This window comes from Actinia tenebrosa, unplaced genomic scaffold (genome assembly GCF_029948245.1).
Source record: "Actinia tenebrosa isolate PJP-AT-01 unplaced genomic scaffold, QUT_ActTen_1.0 PGA_scaffold5__44_contigs__length_20552954, whole genome shotgun sequence".
Taxonomy (NCBI): domain Eukaryota; kingdom Metazoa; phylum Cnidaria; class Anthozoa; order Actiniaria; family Actiniidae; genus Actinia; species Actinia tenebrosa.
This window is the reverse complement of record NW_028292582.1, coordinates 1525467-1551161: the sequence shown is the minus strand read 5'-3', so window position 1 is coordinate 1551161 and position 25695 is coordinate 1525467. Positions and strand designations below refer to the sequence as shown.

Genomic DNA, 25695 nt, shown 5'->3' with positions numbered 1-25695 from the left:
AAGTAGGTATCCGTGTGGCCTTGTCGTAGCGTCGTTGAAGGCTTCTTGCATGTACTTGACATGACCAGGGAACATTTGCTTAGCCAAGTGATTGATTTGACTACTGTCTCTTGGAGACTTGAAGAGAACCATATAATGCGCGTTGAGACTGACGTTCCTCAACTCTTTGCCTTGATGGAAAATATTTTGCAAAATAAAAATGCATGAAAGGTTCTTATGATGACAACCTTTGGTAAAGATATTCGTTAAGCGTTTGTCATTGCTCACTTCATTCATCAAGTCGTCAATTATGACAAGATTTCGGACAGACGGATCAATGCTCTCTTCCAAATCATGAGGTAGTCCTTCTACGAACGAAATGTTTGGCACGGTAACCATCATTTCTTCATATGCGGGTTGGGGCATACCATAGCACCATAAAATATTCTGAGGAACCCCATCAAACATAACATCAGCATTTTCTAAGAGTCGTTTAACGAACTGCGTTTTTCCACAGCAGGTGGGTCCAGCGACAATGGCTCCAAAAGGGTGTTTTAATCTTGTGTCCATCTCAACCTCAAATGAACCAATTACCGTCTATCGAATGGTTTATATACCTTTTCTTCAGATGGGGTGAGCCAGTCGCATTTCGTTTTACCATATTCTCGAACAACTTTAAATTTTTCAAGTTTTGCTTCTTGTAAATAAGGTTTTCTTTGTTTGGGTGACAAATCGTGAACTTGGGCTAAATAATTAGAAAGTTTATCGAGGTATTTGGACCCACAATGTGGTACTGGACAATCTTTACAAACGCGATGACTCATATTATCACAGATGTGTTGTAGAAATTAAAATAGAATTCGGAAACGAGGACTTTTATCGAAATTCAGGGGACAAAAGGGATAAACGGGACAAAAGGGACAAAAACGCACATGTGTTTTAACAACTTAATGAATTTTATTAAAGTAAACAGTGCGTTGATCACTAATTAAACAATAATATGACATGTGATTACATACTTTTTCGCAGCTATTAGATAATGGTTAAATATCTAAGGGGATAGTTGTGATGCCATCTTCTAACACTTTCCGTTTAGGATAAAAATACGAGAATCCATCCCTTATTTGATTATATGTATAAATACTATTGTTCACAACTCTAAAACCTTTGTTTATACCTGAACTACTTTCCTTAGTTAGTAACACACCGAGGTACTTCTCTTTGTCAATCTCGTTGCTTCTCTTGCTTATGCCTTTGCAAGAGAATTTATCTTTTGAACCAAAGCAGTAATAGGTTTTGCTGCAAAGACCGATAATACCATCGCCCTCCCACTCGACTTTGAATAAACCTGGAGTGCGTTTATCATAGGCCTTATGTTCGGGTGAATCAGTGCGTGGGAACCAATTTACTTTGTCTAGTTCAAATTCCTTACTCATCTCTGGCTTCACAAGTTGCTCCACACTTTCCCCCGCTAAAGCAATGTAAGCGCTGTCAGTGTCCATTTCGCAATACTGATAGTTACACCTGTCTAAATACTTATCGAGACAGTCGTAATAAAACTGCAACATTCTGAGCTTAGCGTACTGATAAACGAAAAATCCTATTTGAATCGGGAGGTCAAACTTAATCTTCTTTTTACACGACTGTACTTCATAAGTTTCATTATCGATCTGATCTAGGTCTCTAAAGTATATGGAATTGACTAGCAAGGATGCTTCATCTTCACCACAGAAGTGGATGTCGCGATGTTTTTCTTTATTAGTTATTGTCTTCCCATAACTGGAGTTCCCTACCTGTGAACAAAAAAAAAAAGACAAAATAACTTGAGAACTGACTACTTCGCCAATTACTACTACTCAGTTGCCTGCGTAACTTTACTCTCATCCACATGCCCCACCCATCAAAATAGACGTACCAATTTCATTGTCTCGGCAATAATAGCTTTGCTCTGGTCTACGTCCCCGGCACGTCTTGCGTCGGATACAGCATCCCCAAATGGTTTAAAACAGGCTTCAGGAGTGTACTCAATGACCTGATATACCTTGGTAACAACTAAACCATGGTTTAAGTACCACTTTAGTAGAGGCGTGGCAAGTAAAATCTTCTCGCCATACATGCTTCCTATCAGGCTGCTACGCGGCTGGTTCATAATGTTTCTTTCCTCGGCGAATTGTCCCATGAAGTCACCGATATCGCTGCGGCATATCTGAACATTCTTGAAAATAGGACACATCTCCGAGAAGTGTTCTGACAGGTGTTCAGGAAAGTGAATGTCACATTCGACACATCCAAAAAGCTTCTCATCAACAACAGCTTGGAGGACTTGTCGCTCGGTCATGCGCCATGTATTGTCCAGGGGTCGATGGAGATGGTTAGCGAATAAACTGCTTAATTTCGCGGTTTTCTTTTTTTTCGTGTCTCCACTCGCATTCCCATTTTTGGATGACAGTGTAGCCGAGATTTTCCAGGTACGAAGTGGTTTTGGAGGTTTCTTCTAGCAACTCCTTCATCAGCTTTCCATTGTTTTCATTCACACTCTTTCCTTCTGTTAGCGAACATTCATGACCATGCCAATAACAACCTGCCAACAACAACAAAAAAACAGCATAGAAAAGTGTTTAATGCACAGCTATACGTAAGAGAAAACAAAGAATGTGTGAGTGAGTGCAGGTTGGATCAACACAACACTTCATTAAGAGTGTCTCTTCGAACGTATTTTACTGTATAAGTGCACCGTATGCTATTATGAAAGTTTATTTTTGTTTTAAAACTTACCTTGAAATTGAAATATTGTTCTTGATGGACCATGGAATCCGTCTACGGGAATTGACTTCTGACCAATCCTTTTTTCTTTGTCATTCATTTGGTGGCGAATTGGTATACCTCTACGGTGTGATTCCCACTCCAACCACTCAACAGCCATTTTGCGGGAGAACTCAGGCTTAAAGTTTTCAGAAGCACGGCGTCTGGTGTAACAGCCAGTCGGCATGCCTTGCATAATAGCCCACAAATAAAGGGCGTTGGCATCATAACCCGCTACATTCTTGCAAGGCTTTGCTTTTTGTTGTCGTTTTGACATCTCTACGTCTCTAATGAGAGTTTTATCTTTCTCATGATAGCGATGGAATATTATGGATGGGCCTCCAACGTTGTTGTCTCGCATCAAGTAAAACAGGTCAGAATCTTTCTCTCCAAACAACGTGAAGTATGTTTGACGGGGAAGAGTTGAGAACAAGTACTTCATTGTCAATCCGGGAACGCTAAGTCCATCTTTAAACATATCAATCCCACGCTCCTCCCAAAATGAACACATCTTATCGACAGCTTCCAAAAACGGTCGAACATCCAAATTATTATACCAAATTAAAAAGTCTCGGAATGTTTGCATTTCATTGTCCAGCCACACTTGCTGACAATATTCGTATTCTTTTTGTGATATGCTATTGTTCGTTAGGGAAGAGTAGAAGGCGTCGTGTGATGGGAGAGAAGGATAATCTAATTTGTCCAGCGAATCAACCCACTCATAGGGAAAAAATCCTCTCTCCTCTTGGCAATCGTAAGCTTTCAGGAATTGCGAATAGCTGAAACCAGGTGCTAGATAGTTTTTTATGTCTAGTAGCTTTAAATCCTCCGTCTTTAAACACATGAAATTGTTGTTCTTCTTGACCGTAAACCGTATTGGGTTGTTTTTTACGAGATAAGGAAATATGTGTTTTTTAATAGCGTTCAAGTCATAGTTACCAGAGTTAAACCCCAATACGGGAAGTTCCTTGAGGTAATCATCCAAACGCTCTTTTAATTTTTCGTACACAGCGTTCTTATTATCGCTTTCATCTTCATCATTCCGGTCTCGTGAATTCAGATCTTCCCTTTCCATTCCATCATCCATTTCATCTAGACTTGCAAACACAGATTCAAACTGAGCGAGTAGTAAATTATAACTAGCCAGACTTATCTCACTCAGATAGTCTAAGAGGTTTTTCACCAAGGCCTGTGTATCTCCTTCAGTAACCATACAATGAGGACGGTCGTACCCCGGGACGTTAGAAAACACTGAAGCACTCAAAAGTTCGTGTTTAGACTCCCATTTTAGTTTATCTGTGTCTTTTATATCTTGATCAGGTTTTTTAAAGAAACACTCTAGATCAAATGCAGCTCTGTAAGGAAAGTAACGCATATCCTCGGGAACGTGTATGCCAACATCCTCCAGCTCATCAAACAAGGTTGCGGGGGATTTGAAAGCTCCACCGGGGAAGACATACTTTACTTTGCCATCACATGTGCGCTCATGGCGATTCAGCATAAAACCATTTTTCCAGTATTTACCGCAGCGAGAGCAGCAAAAAGACTTGGAGTACTGTTTCAAATCTTTGATGTACGAAAAGTGATGTTCGTGGAGATTGAGGGACATTGTGCTTGCGTAGTGACTATGGCAGCGAACAAGCAAACGAGCCATGATCTCTGATTCCTTTGTGCTGCCAACGCTGTCATCCTCATTGTCATCGTGGGAGGTGCCGACTTGAAGGGAATACACAAAGATGTTAACTTCAAACAAGTTCTCAAGTTCAGGGAGATCATCTAATGTTACACCTTGGAAGTCTTCGCAGTTTTCTAGTGTACTTCGGTACCTATAACATATACAAAAAAAACAAAAACGTGTTAGCAACATTACATACACAAAATAAACATACATGTGTTCATTGTACACACAAGGCACTGAATCGACATTTATGTTTATTTTGAAGCATATACATAAAGTGTAAACACTGGTACATATATCAGCATGGCAGCAAACAGTCGTGGATGTCCGATAAATAAAATTATGAGTAAAAAGGAAACAAACTTCATAGTACGGTTTGCTATCATCTTATTTACCTTTCAAAATAGTGTTTAGTATCCCTCTCAAGATTCTTTGGATGACAGCCATTATGAACTGCCAGAGCACGGAAGAAGCATAAATTATCTTCATAAGGCTTGCCTGTGCTGTAGTCTGCCTCTAAAGGAACTACACCACGATTTTCCACGATGAAATGGGGGAGATATTTTCCACGACCAATGGGATGAGCACGGACTTTTGTCACAAAAAACGAGATATTCGTTACTGTGTCAACCACGAACTTGCTGTTGGACCTTTGCTGTCGTGCCCATTCCTTGACGTCGAGATTTTGAAGAGCGTTGATGATAGGGTGTAAGTCGTTTTCGTTAGCCACAACGTATGGACTTTCAAAAACATTGTTGTTGTTCTTCGAGGCGTAATAGTAAACTAGCTGATTCGTATTGATGTTTCTCAAGATGAATCCAAATGAGACAGCTAGCTTGAACACAGTCGTTTGATCAAAGAAAACATTTCTCAGATGAAATTGAAATTGAAATTGTCAGGATCAAGTGAGGTGAGGCGGAAATTATACCAGTTGGATAGGCCTTTGCTCCTCGAGAATCGAGTACGTATGCGGCTCCAGTTTTGTCTGTATTCAGGAGAATCGATGTGTTCGTCTTGAGGCAGGCTAGCTATAGAAACAGGATCTTCGATCAAGGGAAATGGTCTTGACACCTCTCGATTTGAGTTAGGCTTGGATTTCTTTCGTTGAGGATCTAGAGACAAATGGAACGATGGATTTAGTAAGACAAGACAAAAACATATTAATGAAACCGGTGATATATCAAATAAAGAGCCGATATAGAGGTCTTAAAACATTGTTTTCTCTGTATGCACAATGATCAGTTTTAACAATAGAAAGGAATACGTAATGATGTGTTAAATTACACAAACTAATCCCTTAATTGTTCAAATGTGACAGCTTTTCATTTCTGCATAACTCGGAGTCAAACTAATTACAGTTTTGCTAAAAAGAAGATGAATAGAATATTATTGTTAATACGAAAAATGCTAAACAATACCTGTCGAAGTAGCACTACTAGCAGTCGGTAGTTTTCGTTTTCTCTTGTTGTGATGATGTCCATTCACATGGGCATTGAAAGGTGCTTTATTTCTGAATACAGCGTTGCAGACGCCACAGCGATATTCTTTTTCTTGCGCCTTCAGAGTGTGAAGATTCTTCACATGGACTCTCAGATTGGATCGTCTTCTAAACTTTTTATTACAATGGACACAACTGTGCGTTTTCGTAGCTTCGTCGTGGATTTCTTTGTGCTGTTTTAGCGCTCCCTTGCCTTTAAATGTCTTGCCACATGTATTACATTTGTGAGTCTGTGTCTCCTTTGGATCAAATCGTCCGCCAACTTGAGTTGCTATATTATTTTTCTCCATTTTCTTCGGATCCTCTTTCTCTTTATTTGATTGCAGTGCTGAGACCTTCAAAAGAATAAAAGTTGGTTAGATTTTGAGGGCTAAAAGGAACCCATTTCAAAGCCATAACTTTCTTACCTCGAAATCGTCAACTGTTAGCTGTATAAGGCGATCCAGTGCAGGAGCAATAGAAGCTTCAGGAAGGTGGTTGCCTTCGACAAAAGCCTCCCATTCGCATAAGGAGCTGATGGCGCCAAAATCTTCCATAACTCGAAAATAAGATTAATTTCGAAAGCAAAGTTGATGACTGAATATAGATCACGGACTTCAAGGTTCTCACTTTTTATGCTAGTCGTGACTCCATCTACTCAATGACTCAAAATTGCCGAGTCATTCTGTTTTTAATCAATATTTCGCGCCACTTTGTCCAAAATCTCATTTTTATGTACATAGAAATCCCGCCACTTTTTCATAACCTCATTGCATATGTACATTGCTACATTTTGACGTCAAGTCCGAAAACCCAAAGGACCAATCCGCGCCACTTCCGGAAGACGTCATGACAAAAGGACCAATAATAAACCTCAAAAATTTTTGCTGAATAAATTACAGTTTTAATTACCCTGTGACGTCATTTCCACAAAAACCAAAGGATCAATCCGGGCCACTTACGGATGACGTCACGACAAAAGGACCAATCATAAGCCTCAAAACTTTTTGCTGAATAAATTACAATTTTTGCTGAAAAATCCGGATAATTCCATGCACAATACACTACTGAGTCTGTCATTAGTCTCTACTAACTTACTCATACACCTTTCTAGGGAAACGGCTACTCTCTGCCACTCAGCGGGGCTAGTGGTTGAGTCTTGCGGTTCTTGATGTATTCTTTGTAGCTCAACATTGTCTCTCATGCTTGTGAGGTGTTCGTGCACCACAGGAAGGGTAGTTACTACAGTCTTAGTTTCAGACACAGGAGCTCTTTGGTTTGTTTGACCAGATGTGTGATGGATCTTGTCTGTAGAATCATCTTCGTGTGCGGGTGGATGGTGCTGCTTGTTGTTAAGGGTAAGGGCACTAGAGCTGATAGGAGATATCTTATTGGACATCCTAATGTGCTGACTGGCACTCACTGGAGTGGAATAAAGGTGGCTTGAAGTCACAGCAGCAGTATACTGGGAACAAGGGAGGTTAGAGTTTGTGTAGGGCAGGTCTGCTATTAACTGAGCAGCATCTTTGTCGTTTGTGCTTGGATTGAAACTGTGTTTGCCTTGCACTATATCTTGACTGTTTAAGAAAGCATACTGAGCTGGACTGATGAGGGGGGCACTGAAAGTAGCAGTAGTGTGTGGCTTTGTGGTGCAGTAAACAGTTATTACATTCTCAGCTGAACTAGATACAGCAACGTGGTGAGGAGGAATTGAGGGATGTTGTTTGTCAACTGATTTCACTGGCTCATCATGGGATTGCTCGAAGAGAAATGAATCAAAATATCTCTCTCTCTATAGAGTCAGCATGGCTTTCCTTTGGGAGCGCAGAAAGAATGCTTTTCTGATCATTCCACTCAGATCCCAGCCTTTCACTTTCCAAACACACTTTTAGTTGGGCATTATTTTGAGCTAGTTCTTTCTGTAGCTTCAGGTCCCTTGCTTCCTGTTCTTGCCTAAGTATTTCACGATCAAGTCTCTGCTCATCTTGCAAGAAGGCAAGATCAACCTTTAAGGAAGCCTCTTTCTTTTGTAACTCATACTTAGCATTACGTGTATGTGAAAGGCCGGTTCGGTTACTTCCTGTGGAGGGCTTCGACTTTCTTGAAGTCTTGGAAACTTTAGACCCACATACTGATTTTGTTTGTTCTAAGTGTAATTGTTCAACATACCTGATCTCTGATTCGACAACTTCCTGAAACTTGTTCCATTCACTTGAAATCTGGCTCCAAACATCCTTAAGGCCTTGTAATCCCTCATCACCACTCAGCTGAGCAATTGTGCCATGTATATCAGCAAGATCTAACTGGATAATATGGGCTCTACTTAGCTCCTGTTTCCACTTTGATATATCTTCGCACTGTCCTCTCAACTTAAGGATAGATTTCATTTCCTTACATAACTCTGCTTTCTTTGCAAAGAAATTCTTTACCTTAATTTCCAGCTGATATTCTAGGCCCTTTTCTGTAGGTTCCCTTTGACGGATCCATTATCTCCATTTTCGCTTTCCATGTTTACTTGAACAACTCCATTTTCACTTTCCATGTTCACTTGAACAACTCGAGATCACGACTATTACTTCGAAATTTACCTTGTATCTGCTAGTGCTCAACTTTGGACACAAATATCCTATAAACTTGCTGTTATTTATCCTTGAACCAGTCAACCTTGACCAAAGGACTTCACTGAACTCGTCGCGTGTTCAGCTCCAAATTGTCTTGTTATTGTGGCTGCCATCGCCACTTGGGGATGGAGTTTCGATTCAAAGTTACTCTTGTTCTAATTCAAACCGTTTTAATAGCTTATAGATCGCATTTACATCAATTTAACCCAAAAAAACTACTCTTTACTGTTAGATAACAAGACAGTAATCGTTCTATCTGGGCGAACAACGTAGTCCCAACGTATGCTTATACGCGCCACCGCTGGACATACCGCGCGGCGTCGCACTTGACACAGAGGACCCGCCTGTGGCAACAACAGTAGCACGGGAAAGGTTCTCCCCGTATGTCTTACAACGCCGTCAAGAATTTATACGTTTGCGAATGTATATCGACCCTGCAATAATGTACTTTTTTGATGAGACTGCTTTTAATACTACCATCGACTACCATTGTATAGAAGAAAAAGTCCAGCAGTGCCAAAATACTCTGTAATAGGCCTTTGTGGTTTTAACGAGGGATTTATGCAAGCAATACCCATCGAAGGGAATTTTAATGCTGATTTAGTGAATGAAGTTGTGGAATATCAACTTATCCCCTGGAGCCTTTGAAGATAATCCAATGATTGCGATATTGGACTCTTTTTTAGAAATACGTATCTTGACGGTAATGAAATTTTATAGAAAAAGTTGGAGAATAATGCACTAAGTTCTTAAAATGAAAGCGCTAATGAATATGTTCATTATGAAACTGGATAAAAACATTTACAATTGATGGTCTCTTGTGTATTCCTTTGTGTGAGTCCTAATTACTCTAATAAATTTGCTTGAAATAAAACTGGATAAAAACATATTTGTGTTGGTCTCTTGTGTATTCCTTGTTGTGTCATAAACTGTTCTGGCTCAGTGATAACGACTATTAGTATCTAAATAGCGACTATTTGTTAGTAACTATTTTGATCCTATTTCACAGTTCAAGTGTTTTTGCTCTAGGTTGGGTATCTTGAAAATGGGTACTACATAGGACGTTCACGATTGTCGCATTCCTATTCCTGTAGTCATATCGTTTCATCAAACGAAAGTATGTCACTGTGGAGACCCTATGTCGATGATTTGGGTAAAAGCAAATGAATAGAGTGGAATAGGAAACAAAATCTAGGTTATAATCTAGGAGTGAATGATGTAGGTGCTAGAAGAATTTAGAAAATATACATTATAATACAACAGAATTAATATTGATTAAGGTAATGTTTAATCAGAAAAGATTTACATTTATTTCTAGTTGTAGCTTTTCTAATATCGTTCCAGAAATGAATGCCGTTGACAGTGGGGCAGAATTTTCTGATGTTTAATCTATAGGATGGATTTAGTAGGAGCTCAGAGGTTGCACTTCTGGTTCCATAGTTGTGTTGCTCAGAGACTAAAGAAATTGAAAATTATAATTGAAAAAAGTTGATTGTTTAAACTCATAAAGATGATCATAGATTATCAAACAGGTATGTAGTTTTACAATATTAGGAAGTTTTAACAATTTTAGCTTTGCATAATATGGAGTTATGTTCTCACATAGATGAACTTTTTGATTCCTATGTTTTAGGTAAGACCTAAACCAGGCATTTTCAATATCCTTTATTCCATAGTAAGAAATCTTGTCTAACATTATGATATGATGAACTGTGATGAACGCCTTACAGAAATCTAGGAATAATGCCACTGCAAATTTTTTTTGGTCTAAACTGCTTGTTATTTCATCAATAACATCAAGTAAACAGTCTATGGTTGTAAGACCAGGTCTGAAGCCATATTGATTTGGAGCTAAAATATTTTCGGTCGACATATAAAATAGAAGTTGTTGATACACACATTTTTCATTCAATTTACAGAGAACTGAAAGGACTGATATTGGACGATAATTATTACATAACTGTTTACTGCCTTGTTTAAAAATTGGGATCACCTTCGCCGTTTTTAATGAGTCAGGAAATATTTTCTGTTTTAATGATTAATTTATAATATAGGTAAGTGGCCGGTAAATTTCTGTTGAAGCTTTGGATAATAAGAGGGGATGAATTTTTTCAGCACCAATTGATTTTTTTTGTGTCAAGGCTTTCTAGAAATAACAATAATAATAATAATTTAAAATTTCTATAGCGTTAGTATCCGCTTGTTCAATAACGCTTTACAGTTTTTTAAATAAGAACATTTAACTTTGTTGTTAAAATTTTTTAAAATTGTTATAATATTATAAACATCATGGCAATGATTCAATTAAATACATAGAATAAACAATTTGCAATATAACAAAAATTAACAATTTAATATCATTAAAAACATTTACATTGCATCAAATTCAATAAAAATCATTTATTAAAACTCAAGTAAAAATTTTAATATAAAATAATAAAAGTCAATTAGATTAATCATATGCGTTCTTGAAAAGCCAGGTCTTCAAATCTATTTTGAAAGTAGAGATAGATGTGCTGGACCTGATTTTAACTGGCAAGGAATTCCACAAATCAGGAGCAGCAAAAGAGAAAGCTCTTTTTCCATAAAGATTGAGATTGTAAGATGGTTTACATAACAGGTTTAATGATGAAGATCTCAAAGAACGAATAGGGACATAAGATTTTATAATGTCAGAAAAATAAGAAGGAGCACTGTTGTTTAAAGCTTTATATGTCAATAAAAGAATTTTGAATTCAATACGTTGTTCCACTGGCAACCAGTGTAAAGTAAAAAAGAACGGGAGTAATGTGTTCATGCTTACGAGAGAAACTAACAAGTCTCGCTGCAGCATTTTGCACATGCTGTAGTTTATAACAAAACCTCGATCTCGTTTACTTCCTCAAAGGAAGTAATTTACTTGATAATTTAGTTAAATATGAGGAATAATGGCGTGTAGAGGCACTCGACGAAAAAATGGATTTGTCATGTAGGCAAACATATAGACAAATATATGGGCAAATATCATATTTGACTAATAGTAGACAATATTTGCCCAATGACTGTATATGATATGTACCTACACATTTATCCCATGGGCACAGATGGCAAAGTCCGTATGGCCCAGTAAAATCCCAAACGGCAAATATATAGCAGATATCATATCATCCATACATTTACCCGGTAGTAAATGTGAATGCTCATTTGATATGTGCACGTATTTGCCCAGCCCGTATATGTGATTCATGCCTTACATATACCCTGTATTTTCCCAGGCCGTATATGTGATTAATGCCTTACATTTACCCTGTCTTTGCCCAGGCCGTATATGTGATTAATGCCTTACATATACCCTGTATTTTCCCAGGCCGTATATGTGATTTATGCCTTACATATACCCTGTCTTTGCCCAGGCCGTATATGTGATTTATGCCTTACATATACCCTGTGTTTTCCCAGGCCGTATATGTGATTTATGCCTTACATATACCCTGTATTTTCCAAGGTCGTATATGTGATTTATGCCTTACATATACCCTGTGTTTGCCCAGGCCGTATATGTGATTAATGCCTTACGTATACCCTGTCTTTGCCCAGGTCGTATATGTGATTAATGCCTTACATATACCCTGTATTTTTCCAGGCCGTATATGTGATTTATGCCTTACATATACCATGCGATATGCTCTGACCGTATATGTGATTAATGCCCCCTTAATGCCTTAGATGTACCAGCGCGTCTTAGCCATATTTGCTCAGTTGAATTATGCTCATCATATTTGCTAAATTTAACTATATTATCAGTCTTCAGCTATTGTCACTTATGGCAGGCCAAAAAAAATAGAAACGATATATGTCGTGACAACCACCTCATACTTTAAACATAGCTAACCTATACTAAGAAGCAGGAAAAAAGACATAAATCATACTGAAACATTTTTATTGTGAATTTCCTTTTCTTGACGACTGATTAACTATGAACAATTTGTTAACTACAACTAATTGAAAATGCTAGTTCTGTAAATTAATTATAGGTGTTTGTTTCATCTTGTGACAGAATTTGTGAAAGGAGATCATAATATATTTAGTTGTCAATCGATCTGTGGCTTATGTACGATTCTTTTTAGATATTCTGTAGTAGTACACTTCATTTATAACTGCAAAAACTTAATTAAGGACACCGAACGTGGTTGGGTTTCTACGAGTTTTATTAATTAAATCTTGTGTCACTGTTCCTCCGTTCCTTTGGCCTGATTTCTAGGGTTTTCCTTCTTCTTTCGATTATTTGAACATTATACTTGTTTACTTTAAGAAATCCAAAGGTCAATAGGCTTAGATAGCCGCTGCTATACCGTTTGACCTTTGGATTTCTTCAAGTAAACGAGTATAACGTTCAAGTAATCGAAAGAAGAACGAAAACCCTAGAAATCAGGCCAAAGGAACGGAGGAACAGTGACACAAGATTTAATTCATAAAACTCGTAGAAACCCCAACCACGTTCGGTGTCCCAGTGCCCTTGATTTGATAAAAACCTTTAGGCTCTCAATGCCCATTCGGGACCTCCAGATGGCCTTGGGCGTCTTGACGGCTCCCCGATTTTCCGCTTCAAAAGCATGGTGAGACTGCGCTCTGACAGCCTCCTTTTTGCCTTTCGGTCCATGCTTTCCATGAACTGATTAGCTAGGGGGCTTCTCCATGGCAGAGGGTGTTTTATTAAAACTTTACTCTGCTTAGTAGGGCCCCCTTCGTTATCAGAGCCACTGTCCGCTGTATCGTCATCAGCCTGGTCATCCGCCTCTGACATCGACTCCTCTGATGACATATACTCCAGTTTCATAATTGCCTTGACTTTCTCTTTGTCCCCTGGTGATAGCGAGGTTGACAAGTCCGCTGCCTTGGATCTGGATTTTAGGAGCTAAAAGAAAAAAGAAAAAAAAAAACACCGTCAGTCAAAGTTTCTTATTAAACAAAGTCATAATCGTTGCAAATTCAGTTTACTTACATTTTGTTTTCTTTGTGTTTTCCGCTGCATCTTTTGATACCTTCCAAGGGCCCCTGAACGCTCTCTTTTGTTTCTCTTTCTTCTCGTCAGAAAGTGACTTTTAAGGGCAGCTGAAATTATATCAAGTACCCATATATTAAAACTTGAGACAAAATTTGTTAGAAATTTTGGCATTTGGCCGACAATTACTCCTTTAGCATCCATTTGTTTTTGCTTTGTTTTGTTTTGTTTTGTTTTGTTTTGTTTTTTTTTTCCCGTGTTATTTTATTTCAAACTGCTTCCCCTCCCTTCGGCATTTGAATATTTCTAAAAGGATTTCGTTACCCCCTCCCCCCCCCCCCCGACCACCACCACCCTTTGTCCTCACCCCTCCCCCCCGGGTTAACTTTGATAGGTGCATAAGGCCTTTCGCACTTCGTAATATAAAATACATAAATACCTTCTAACTCGACGGCAGAGACATCCTTATGAACATTCAGAACTCTATCCCTTATTGCGTTATTAATCTGTTCGTTGACGTCATCTCTGAAACTAATTAGGAAATGCCATATTTGAGTGGTAAGTGGAAACTTAATATGGAAAGAAACTATGGATGATTCAGACAAGATCATTTTTATTAAATTTTTATACTTACGCTTTAGTAAAATCCCATATAAGAGGGTTTTCTTCCCTGTCCCGTAATTTCTTTGCTACCAAGCGTACTTCAGACTGTAATAACATAATATAATTCATTAAAATCATAAGATGTACCTTAAGTTATTCTTAGACATAGTAATAATGTTTTCATTATTTTTATGGCTGTGATTGTATAATATTGGGAAAAAAATCGAAATCAAATCAATTCCTTTACAAAAAAGGAAATTATCATTATCATTCAGTGTCTTGTTATTGGAAATCAATAGTAAAGTTTGGTAGCATTAACCACTGCCATGGCGGGTTTCCCGCCAATTTTAGCATTGCATAAATTATACCGCTGCATAATTATACCAACTACTCTTCGCGCCAAGAATTCCCAGTAAAATTATCAATAAAAATAGCTTGCTTTTTTAAATATTGCCACTTTACTTACTGCAACAGCCTTTGAGACAGTAATCTTGGTCTTGCTGTTGTCCTTGTTCTGCTGGCTTTCTTTTAAGGCGGCTAGTATTTGGCGGTTTTGTTCTTGCAGTTCTTTAAACTGTTTTACAATCGTTTCGAAATTTGAAGAAATTTCTTCTTTTTCGCTGTCGGGGTCAACGTTCTCATTCTCGCTTGTTGCTTGCAATAGGCGATTTCTGTGTTCTCTTAGCACATCCTCGTTACCACCAGGGACAGAGGGAATAAGTATATTAAGCCTTTGAGAATTGGCGCCATTTTCAGTATGTCTACTCGTACTGCTTGTACTGGTAGTTGCAGTAACAGAATGGATTGGCATTGGGCGTCCTGGTAAAGGTGTAGATGTTCTTCCCATTTTTTGATCGCGACGAATGAACGCAATTTATAAGCAAAGATATAGAATGTGCGAGAAACTAGATGACCGACAGAGTTTGTTACCTGTTTGTGACCAAAAGGCGAATGAACGAATAAGCACATCCACCGAACAAATCTACCCCCTATCTATCACGGCGTATCACGTGACTTGTGATGACATATACGTTCATATAATGAAGTCTAATAATAAAAAAAGGAATAACTGTCTTATAAAAATGCTGAAGTTGTATCCAGGATTCATGTTAAGTAATATATCTATTATCTTAAAGCTATTTGCTCCATTTTATAAAGTTATGAAATTTTTTCTAAAGCCTAGATTCACGAAATATCATTGCAATAAACTTGATTAGCTTCTAGCTCTAAAACCATCGTACCATTATCTGCCGCCAACAGTGACAGCTCTAAGGAAAAGGGCGCGGTAATAAAGATCCGGCGTGCTTTTGTCCAATGGCATGTGGTTGATGGACGTGGAACTTTATTACGCTGGAATATGGCTGTTAGCCATTCAAAATGCTTGGATTTTGAGTAATTATCCCAATGATACACAACGTCTTTTTAATTATATAGTTCTGGAAAACAAAATGTCTTCTGCGATGTCAAAGCGTTATCATTGCTTTCATTGTAACGAAGATTTACATTACAGAGTATTTTGCCGTCACAAAGAAGAATTTTATGATCCTTTAACAAATCAATGGCAATTACAGCGGAATGACGACGAAGACTCAAATGATAGTATTTTCACTCACGAGATTGACGGCCAGAACGACACTTCTTCTAATGACTACAGCGAGATAAACGTTTTGGACCAAACTGATCAAGACTCCTCTGATGTGCCAAATACAAACCAACCATCAAGTGACGAATTCTTACCAGCTACTTCACAAAAAGGTATTGATGTTATACGTTTATTTGATGATTAGATTATATAATCTTTAAATGATAAAGTCAAACTGCATAGATAAAAGACTGAATCTTTAACAAGCGGCTGATTTGCACATGATCTAGCTCCCCTATTGGATTTACTACCAAGCATTAGTGTTATTGAAGCGAGATTAAGTTAGAGGTACAAATGATTCTTTTCTATTTCTATCTTAGCCTCGTTTTCACCGTTACTTTTAAGAAGGGTGCATTATTAAGTAATCGGCTTATGGTTGCCATTAAAACCTCAGTGTTCATTCAGAAAGGTTCATTCAAAGAGTTTATAAAATCATAGCTAGAGATAACTCATTTAAAACGCCAAAAAGAATTTACTATGTTCAAATGGATATTGCTGTACATTTTCGTCTCCAAATCAATTCATGACTGTGGTCATCCTGAGATAGCATGGTATCCGGCAAAACATGTTTGTCAAGTTAGAGAAATACAATTATAAGTAATTTATTTAATATGTCTCTTGGGTTTTTTATTTTCGATTTATCATTTTTCTTTCACGAATTATAAATTGTTGTTTTGCTGACTTAGAAATTTATATTTTATTTTCAATGGAAATCATTTATTTTCAGAGCAAAATTTGGGTCAAAATTATACATTTAGGGACCGGTCATTATTTAAGTTGTAGGTAGGGGGGGGGGGGGTGGAGGAGAAATTGTCAGTGACGCAAAAAAATTTCAAGGCCCCCCCTTTGAAGGCATCCAAGTTTATCGAAAACCCCCCATGGATTGTAGTAAAAAATTTAAAAATTTTCCCTAAAAGTCATTTTTAAATTTCAAGACTTTCACTAGCAAAAATTTCAGGCCCCCCCCCCCCCCAATTTTTCTCCCCCCCCCCCCCCCCCAACTTAAATAATGACCGGTCCCTTAGCCCATGAGGTTTTTTTTACTGACATTTTTTTTTTCTAGTATTATAATGATTTCAGACTTTATCTTATACTATGTTGCAGTTATACAATGCCGAATGAATAAAATACATCGTATTTGCTTATGTTTAAAGGAGACGGAATAAATAACTTTGAGGAAGAAGATCAAGTGTTTTTGGATGACAAGTTGGACAGTGAATCTGACCATGAAGAGATAAGAGGAAATGAAAGAAGGAGATTGGTTGAAACTTGGGATATTGATATCGAAGACGTAGAAAGAGATTTTGAACAATCTAGTGCAGAAATAAGCGTTGCCGTCGAAGCAAGTTCCCGAGTGACCCTTATTAACTGGATTGCCTTGTTTGTGTGCTTTTGGTCTGCATACTTTTCTGTACCAGACCGAGGCATTGATATTCTCCTCGCCTTTTTTAAAGCGATTTTTCAGGTTTTGTGTGAGCTTTCGCCAATCATTTTCCCAACCGCAGTATTGGTTTTCCCGAGCTCCTTCAAACTCTTGAAAAATTATCTTTCTTTTAAAGATAAGCATTCAAAGTATGTTGTTTGTCCGAAATGCGACACCCTATACCGTTTTCAAGACTGCATAACAACAAGATTCGGGCGTGTCATTGCTAAACCATGTTCTCACATTGCTTTTCCGAATCACCGTCAATTGTTTCGCCGCACACCTTGTGGAGCGGAATTGCTTAAGGAAATTCGTTTGAAAAATGGACAGACGAAATTGTACCCACATAAAGTTTATTGTTATAAAAGCATCAGAGACACTCTAACTCACTTTATTAAGCGACCAGACTTTGTACAAAAATGTGAGATTTGGAGAAATCGGAATGTACCGGACGATATTTTAGTTGATATTTACGATGGCCAAGTGTGGAAAGATTGGCAATATTTTAACGGCACTCCTTTCCTTGCCCAGCCTAATAATTATGCTTTTATGCTGAATGTTGACTGGTTTCAGCCTTTTAAGCACAGTGTCTATAGCGTTGGAGTCATATATATGGTCCTCCTAAATCTTCCGAGAAAAGAAAGGTACAAAGAGGAAAACGTAATAATAGTTGGGGTAATACCTGGTCCACACGAGTCCAAATTGAATATCAATACGTACTTACAACCACTTGTAGCCGAATTGAACTTATTGTGGCACGAAGGCATCCAAGTTCGGCCTCATGGGAGTAGAACAGCAAGATGTTTTCGAGCTGCCCTCCTTTGTATTGCTTGTGACATTCCTGCACTAAGAAAAGTTTGCGGTTTCTTAGGATGTACTGCTCACCGAGGGTGCTCAAAGTGCACAAGATTTTTTCCCGGAGATTTTAGTAGCATGGATTTTTCAGGTTTCGAAGATGACGATACACCAAGGACAAATGAAGAGCACCGAAGAGAGGCTCAGAAAATACTCAATGCAACAACCGCTGATGAACGAAACCAAATTGAAACTTCCACTGGAACAAGATATTCTGAACTCTTACAGTTGCCTTACTTCGATTGTACTCGTTACCATGTTGTTGATCCTATGCACAATTTGTTTTTAGGGACAGCAAAACATTTAATGAAAAATGTATGGCTAAATGCTGAAACGCCAATTATTTCTAAAGAAAATTTGAATAAAATCCAGGAAAAGGTAGATGACGTCAAAGCACCATCATTTATTGGGCGTCTCCCGAAAAAGATATCAACATCGTTTGGAGGATTTACTGCTGATCAGTGGAAAACATGGACTCTCTTGTATTCTGTATTCTGCATTTGGAATATCGTTCCAACAGATGATTTGGAGCTGTGGAGGTTATTCGTATTGTCCTGCTTTCACCTTTGCTCTCCACTTATTACAACTGAAGAGCTACAAGAAGGACATGATTACCTAGTGGAATTTTGTAAATCGTTTGAAAAACGATATGGAAAGGAACGTGTTACGCCAAACATGCATCTACACCTGCACCTCAAACAATGTATTTTAGATTACGGGCCTGTATATTCATTTTGGCTTTTCAGCTTCGAACGTTTCAATGGGATTTTAGGAGCGTTTCGAACTAACAATAGATCTGTTGAAATACAAATCATGAGAAAATTTCTCCAAAAGCATGAACTAAGAGATATCCCTTTACCAGAGAGATTTCGAGAAACTTTCCAACCAGTATTTCAACTTCTTCAGGAGGCACAACAAGTAGGAACACTTGGCGAAAGCATCCCATCAATACCATCAACACTTAATCTTTCAGTTGGTCAAGTACTACGTTGCTTAGAGTGGAGCAATATGAATGCATACTCATGTTTTTCACCTCGATCCATTGATGTTCTTGATGATGACTATACAGAATATCTCTTTAAAGCTTATGAAACAATTTTACCTCAACACTCGGTCATTGAATGTGTTACCGATACGTTTGAGAGAATTAGTACCATTGGATATTCGGGGACAAAGCTAGGGTCCTCTGACTCTAGACTGGAACGTTCTTCCTTCATTCTTGCAAGTTGGTGTGGCCAATATAGTGGCAGTATTGAGACCGATTCATTTGACTTGCGCCCCGGTGTTGTCGATTTCTTTCTTAAACAAACCATTATAATTGATGGCAAGCAGGAATCATTGTGTATGGCAAAGGTTCGATGGTATCAGCGACATCCAGAAAGACACAGGATTGGCAGACCACATGAAATTTGGTGCAGAAACTTGTTTGAAATGGAAGGGCCCTCTACATTCATTCCCATACAAAGGATACACAGCCAGTTTGTTGCTGCTTACGATGTTATTGACAAAGAAAGAGTATTAATTGTTTGTCCTTTACTACGTAAATTGTACGGATGATGGAGATGACAGTAAAGTATCATCCAGGAAAAATATTCAAAGCTATCAAAAATAAACTATTTGAACTGTGCATCAGTAACTAGATAGTCAAAATGAAAATTGAATGAATTCTTTGATGAGTTTAAAATTAGATGAATTAAAATAATTATGAATGAAATTGCATATATTGCCAATAAAAAAGATGAATTCATATGTTTAGACTAAACAAAATTGATGCTTCAAATAATATTACAGATGTTAGCGGTTTGAAATGCAGCTGAGGTTAATGGGTTAATGAGTTTTCTTATTGTCACTGGAAAAAACGCATGTACGACTTACGCATATTAAAAATACATCGTCCGCGTTTTTTCCTGTGTGTATCAACGCATATAACCTCACTTTCATGACATCAAAGCAAAGCAATGATTGAATTAATGTGGTCGCAACATTGATGTCATGCGTTAGGAGAAAAAATTGACACATATGACTGAGATGGACCTGCATGCACTCCCCCCTCGTAAGTCGTAAAAACAAGCCAACATCCATCATAATTCAGTTGAAAAATTATTGATTTGTTTTGAAAAGTTTTGATTGCAATAAATTGAAACGGAAACCTCACATCGGATATACTCAGTTTGGGGTATTGTATTTGCTCCCCAGGTAAATATGGGGCAAAGCCTAGTGCAAAGTTGATTTCATATGTGCCCTTCATTTGACGATAGGGCAAATATAGGGCAAAAACGGTTATCATATATCCCCACTGGGTAAATGCGTCTAAACTAAGGGCAAATATATAACATATTTACCCATGTGTTCAGATGTATGGCAAAGCAATGGCAAATTTATTAGAAATTTACCCCGACCTTTCCCTGCATAGGCAAATGTATGGGCAAATATAGAGCACCATATTTGCCCAACATTTGCCAAGCGGACATATGATGACCAAATCCATTATTTCGTCGAGTGAGGGTGAACTCTTAACAAAGTGTAGATGCAACTTTACCAAAAATAATTATTTAGGCTGTTAGATATTGAGTTCGTTTGGTTAAACTCTTTGCCATCATATTTGAGTTTGTTAATATCAGGATTCGTGCTACTCCTTGAAATCCTTGAAAAGTCCTAGAATTGAAAACGCGTTTTTAAGGGCGATTAAAAAGCCCTTGAAAATAGGGGAAAACGCCAAAACTCCTGGAATACTCCTTGAATTTATGCAAACTTAATGTCATTCCTAGCTTACCTTTTAAAATAAATAACGATGAAAATTGATAGAAGAGTTTCTGGTTGCTTGTTTAGATGTTGTTTGCATGTCATGCTCGTTTTTTATCTAATCTAGTGGTCCAGGCTGAATTAGCTGCACTTTAACTTTGTCCTTGAAAGTCGAATTTTTGTCATCGCCAGAAATCGGGGACTTTTCGAGCCCGCGCACATTGAACAGCGGTTTGCCCCATTGCACAACATGGCGTCTTGCAGAGCTAAACGCTGTTTGCCGACATTTTCGTATAAAGCTCTGCATCATTTGAGTAGTATTGACCTGGAAGTTCCAAGAAAAAAAAAGCGAAGATACTCTCAAAATAATATCGGTGTTTATGAGGCAGAGAGACTTATTGCGAGAAGGAGAAATGGACAGGTAAGATGTTTGTATGTTTTGTAGATCGTAAACTTATATACCATATGGTCTTATTGTTTTGGTTTTTTTTTAAAACAAATCAATTCCCTTTACAGGAGTTTATGTTTCTGGTGAAGTGGAAAAGCTACAGCTCTTTTGAAAACACATGGGAGCCGGAGGACCATATTTCTAAACCACTGCTGGATTATTTTAACAACCCTAAACCATCACAAGAACTTATCCAAGAACATTTAGATGTGTTAAGAAGCTCTCTTATCTCAGCACTAAAAGGAAAAGCTGTTGTGCAAACTGTAACCCTTAATTTCCGTCACGATGTCTTCAAATGTCTATTTAATGCTAAAAGGAAAGACTTAGTCTATGGAAAATGGCTTCTATATGATTTAGATGATTTAAAAAAATGCAAATTTCCCCAGGAATGGTACAGTATGTATGATATTCATGGTGATGGATCAAAGGTCCATTTTCCTGTGAAAATGAGATATTTTCTGGGCAAAACACCCAAAACACACTACTGTGATAAGAATGGAAATGTGCAAGAGTGTTCTCCTTTGTATATTGAGAAGGTCAGTGTAAAATTTGCAAGGGTTCCAGGTACATGTATTAAATAGATAGGTGTTTTACAAATTAAATGTGATATGTCTGAACTTTGATTTAGCACTGAATTGTTGTTTATGTATCATGAGGGTGAACTCAACTGTCCAATTTTTCCAGCTCTTCAATTAACCTTGCTTTCTTCAATTTGTCAATACCTTTCATGCGGATATTGTTGTCATGGCATTTCCTCTTTAAAAGCTTTTTAAGTTGAGAAACAGATTGTTTATTATAATTGTCCTCACTTTGCTGTTGGGTAGGAGCTGGGATTGGGCAGCTAGTACTTTCCATATCTGGGTTGTCTTTTTTCAGCACGCTTCTCTCTGATTTCTGAGCCCCAGTACTCTAGATTTGTTTTTCTGTAATTCTGTTTGACTCTTTCATGTTTTCTGAGTGTATGCTGGCGTTCTTCTAACAAAAGAATGTCTCTTGTTCCATCCCATTTGTTAGACTTATGAAAAAATATTTTTTTTGCTGTGTCATTCTTCTTCTCAACCCCCTGACCTGTAAATTGTTTTACTGAGTTATATTTAGTAATGAAAGTGGGGATATGGTAGGGAATCATGTGCATGTATGGTGTCACTCTTGGTCTTTCATAGCCAGTTCGTTTACCCCTGAGGGAACAGAAGAGATTGATCCACTCACAACCTTGAGAAAAAATTTTGTCTGCATCACCTGATTTTGGAGTAAATTCTGAAATGATGTTGTAAAGTTTCTCAAAGGAAGTCCAGATTTTTTTTACTGTGTCACAAGTTTCAGGATTGAGAATGCCATCCAGTTTAGAGGGAAGTTCCTTTAAAAGTTTTTTTTTGTCATTTCCTAACAAACTAGTAAAATCTCTGATTTCAGTCACTGCATTATCAGCATTTTCCCCCCTCCATATTGAGAATGAAACTCCACATTCATTGATTGCTTTTACTAACATTTGTTCAAAGGAGGTATCAGTAGGAATGTTCCCAGTTCTTGAGAATTCCTCGAGTGCATCTCTTTCGCAGACCTCAAATACTAAATTTTTTAACAGTTTATCTGTGATTCTTAAGAGGAGATGTAACTCATCTGGTATAATGTGGTCTATATCAATGTTAATTAAGGGAGGTCGAATGCATCCATAGTTTGCAGAGGCTGCTTTTTTACAGCATGATTTAATATCTTCTAGTGATCTTTGATATGATTCACCCTTATAAAAGTCTTGATCCTTTGATGTGTCCCACCTGTCTATAGCACTGACTTTACACCACAAACAAGAGTAGATAGAATTGGCAGCATTTAAACCCATAACCAATAATAAAAATTTGTAATCTCCACCTAGGAATACTTCTAGTTTGTATTCATTTCCTTTTACTTCAATTTTAGCTTGTGATATTAAGTTATTTATTTCCTGAAATAGATTTGAAAATGACTCTGAAATAGTATCATAGCTCTCTTCTCCATTGACCACTCCAACTACATTGTTACCCTTTGAGGACATTACTTTCTCCCCTTGTTGAAGAATGGAAAAAGTCACAAGGATAAATGTGGTTGATTTTGTCATTTTAGACCCATCTCCACTAAACTTAATTTGTACTAATTCATCAGGAAAACAATCTGGATCTTCTTCTAACATTGATTCAAGCCTGTTTTTCAGCATAACACTTAAATTCAATTGTGCACCAGGGCATCTACCAGGTGTTCTCTCTATGTGTACAACTTTGTTCATGTCTTGTCCAAGTTGTTTTATTAGATAAGACTTTGGTAAACCATCTTGAATCATTGTTAGCTCATGATAAAATTCATCTGCAATGAAAAATGTATCCAGGAGGTAAAGTACTTGTTCTAGTTTCTGTTTATCCTCAATGTCAAGGTCATCATACTTCAATGTATGATTTTTGCCAGCTGAATCAACCAAATTCACTGAGTTAAGGTTGAGACCATATGTCTCACAGAACCAAAGTGCACATTGAATTCTGTTTTTAAGTTCCTTGATCTTTCTATTGGCCTGTTTTTTTCCAACCTCATTGATTTTTTTGCCTCTGCATGATTGATCATTTTGAAGTTGTTCGATGTAATCAATAAGCTGTTTATTAATTTTTTAAAGTCACGAAATTCAATTTTATCAGGATATGGACTGTGTTTAGGCTCGTATGAAATAGCAAAGACTGCAAGGTGATCGGCAATTTCGGCAACAATGCTGCCACTTGTAGTAGACGATTCGAAATTTGTGTGTATATGGTCAATACAGCTTTGAGAATGCTCTGTTATACGAGTTGCTTCGCTAATTAACGGAATAAAGCCTTCGGAATGAATGAGTTTGATTGATTCTTAGAAAACTTGTTTTTCTTTAAGGTGTTTATATTGATGTCACCCAAGATAAAACATTTCTTTTTTGAAAGATGAATTTTATGTAAAATTTTCCATGAAAAATGGATTTGAAAAATTTGGAGGTTGATATATGATACTTATTATCAAATCTTGCGTTTCAATCCATAAAGTTTCATCAAGCTTTAAGTCATTTCTTATGTTAATACAGTAGTTAGATTTAATGAACGATGCGACTCCTCTGCCTGGAGAGATTACCCTATGTTTGCCAATCAAAGTGTAATTAGGTAGTTTAAACTTTTCCAGATCAGATTGAGAGTTTATCCATGTCTCTCAGTAACCGACAAAATCAAATTTGAAAGGGATTGAGAGAAGTATATCACGAAAATCGTTGAAATGCTTGTTTAGACTTCTTGCGTCCAAATGCGATAGAGCATATTGAGGTTTTACAATAGAAGAGAGTTCATGTAGCTCTTCTATTGTAAACAAACCCATGATCATTAAATGATTTTATGTTTACATCGGAGTCATTTGCATACTTATCCATGATTCAGGTCATGAAAATTATAATAAGCAAAAGATAAAATAGCGTTGAAGTCTCTATGAATTGCAGTTCAATCCAATTATTAAATTGAAAATATGAGAAATATATAATTTAACTATATTAACAAGAAGTATTATACTTAACTCAATGTTGAATATGAAGTTGTCCATCAATACAATACAGGAGGCCATTATGAAATCTTGGTTTGCGACCTTACTGGAAAGCCCCTCTCATAATATCTTTGTACTGTGTCTTTTTTACCAGATCTTTTTAAATCAAACCTTCAGATACGTACACATTGTCCTTCAGGTTTCGCTTTTTTTGTAAAAATTTATATCTTTCTGGTCTGTGGGGAATTTTGCGATAATTGGGCGAGGTCTTCCAGGTTTACGTCTTCCAGTTCGATGAAGAATTAAATCTTGAAGTTTTGAGATGCAATCTTCATATGAATCCTCTTTAATGTTATAGAATCTGCTATAGTCAAGATAACTGTTCAGCCAAAAATGTGTCATTCTAATCTGGAAGGCTGGAATTCAGTGTTGTACAATTTTTATTTAAAATCGATGTCGTTGGCCAGGAATTCTACCAAACTATATCATAACTGAACCTAAACAGTTTTGGAAGTCTTTTTACTTCCAAGCATATATGTTGACTATATGTTTTCCTAATTTTCAAAAGAAGAACAAACTATCTGGTATTGCAACTTACAATCATCTCATAGAGTGACTTTATTTATATTTTATTATTTCAGGTCATTCAATTAAAGGTATTATTGTAGACTTAATGGATCGAGATGTTGAGAGTATTTGTTGTCATGAAGTACTTCAAATAATAAGCAAAAAACAGCAAGTTTTCGAAGAGGAAAATCTTAGGGAGCCAATTTCTTGTATTACCAATAATCCTGTTTTCAAGGCAGTCTGTTTAATTCGATTGGTACTGTAAGCTGCATGGTTTCAGTATTGACAGTATTATGGCAATAAGGCTTACCAAGGTCCTGAACATAGGAGAAATCGACACATTGGATATAGGCAGTTGGTTCGA

At 37.3% G+C, this 25695-nt stretch overlaps 3 protein-coding genes and 1 pseudogene across 3 annotated transcripts; 2 read left to right on the top strand and 2 right to left on the bottom strand.

The window, feature by feature from the left end:
• Window positions 1–9753: 9753 nt before the first annotated feature.
• Window positions 9754–15243, bottom strand: LOC148906278 (uncharacterized). Its single transcript, XM_089037727.1, has 5 exons — window positions 14608–15243; window positions 14173–14246; window positions 13906–14069; window positions 9864–10013; window positions 9754–9782 (listed from the first exon to the last, which is right to left on the bottom strand). The coding sequence occupies exons 1-5, from the start codon at window positions 14986–14988 to the stop codon at window positions 9754–9756; spliced, it is 798 nt and encodes a 265-aa protein (XP_088893853.1). The 5' UTR covers window positions 14989–15243.
• A 217-nt stretch (window positions 15244–15460) lies between these two features.
• Window positions 15461–19654, top strand: LOC148906277 (uncharacterized). The gene is made up of 2 exons (XM_089038380.1): window positions 15461–15896; window positions 16938–19654. The coding sequence occupies exons 1-2, from the start codon at window positions 15461–15463 to the stop codon at window positions 19616–19618; spliced, it is 3117 nt and encodes a 1038-aa protein (XP_088894506.1). The 3' UTR covers window positions 19619–19654.
• Window positions 19655–21011: 1357 nt separating this feature from the next.
• LOC116292654 (uncharacterized) lies at window positions 21012–21832 on the top strand. Its single transcript, XM_031700005.2, has 2 exons — window positions 21012–21224; window positions 21320–21832. The coding sequence occupies exons 1-2, from the start codon at window positions 21054–21056 to the stop codon at window positions 21830–21832; spliced, it is 684 nt and encodes a 227-aa protein (XP_031555865.2). The 5' UTR covers window positions 21012–21053.
• Window positions 21833–23702: 1870 nt separating this feature from the next.
• LOC148906276 (uncharacterized) lies at window positions 23703–24605 on the bottom strand (annotated as a pseudogene).
• Between the last annotated feature and the right edge of the window lie 1090 nt (window positions 24606–25695).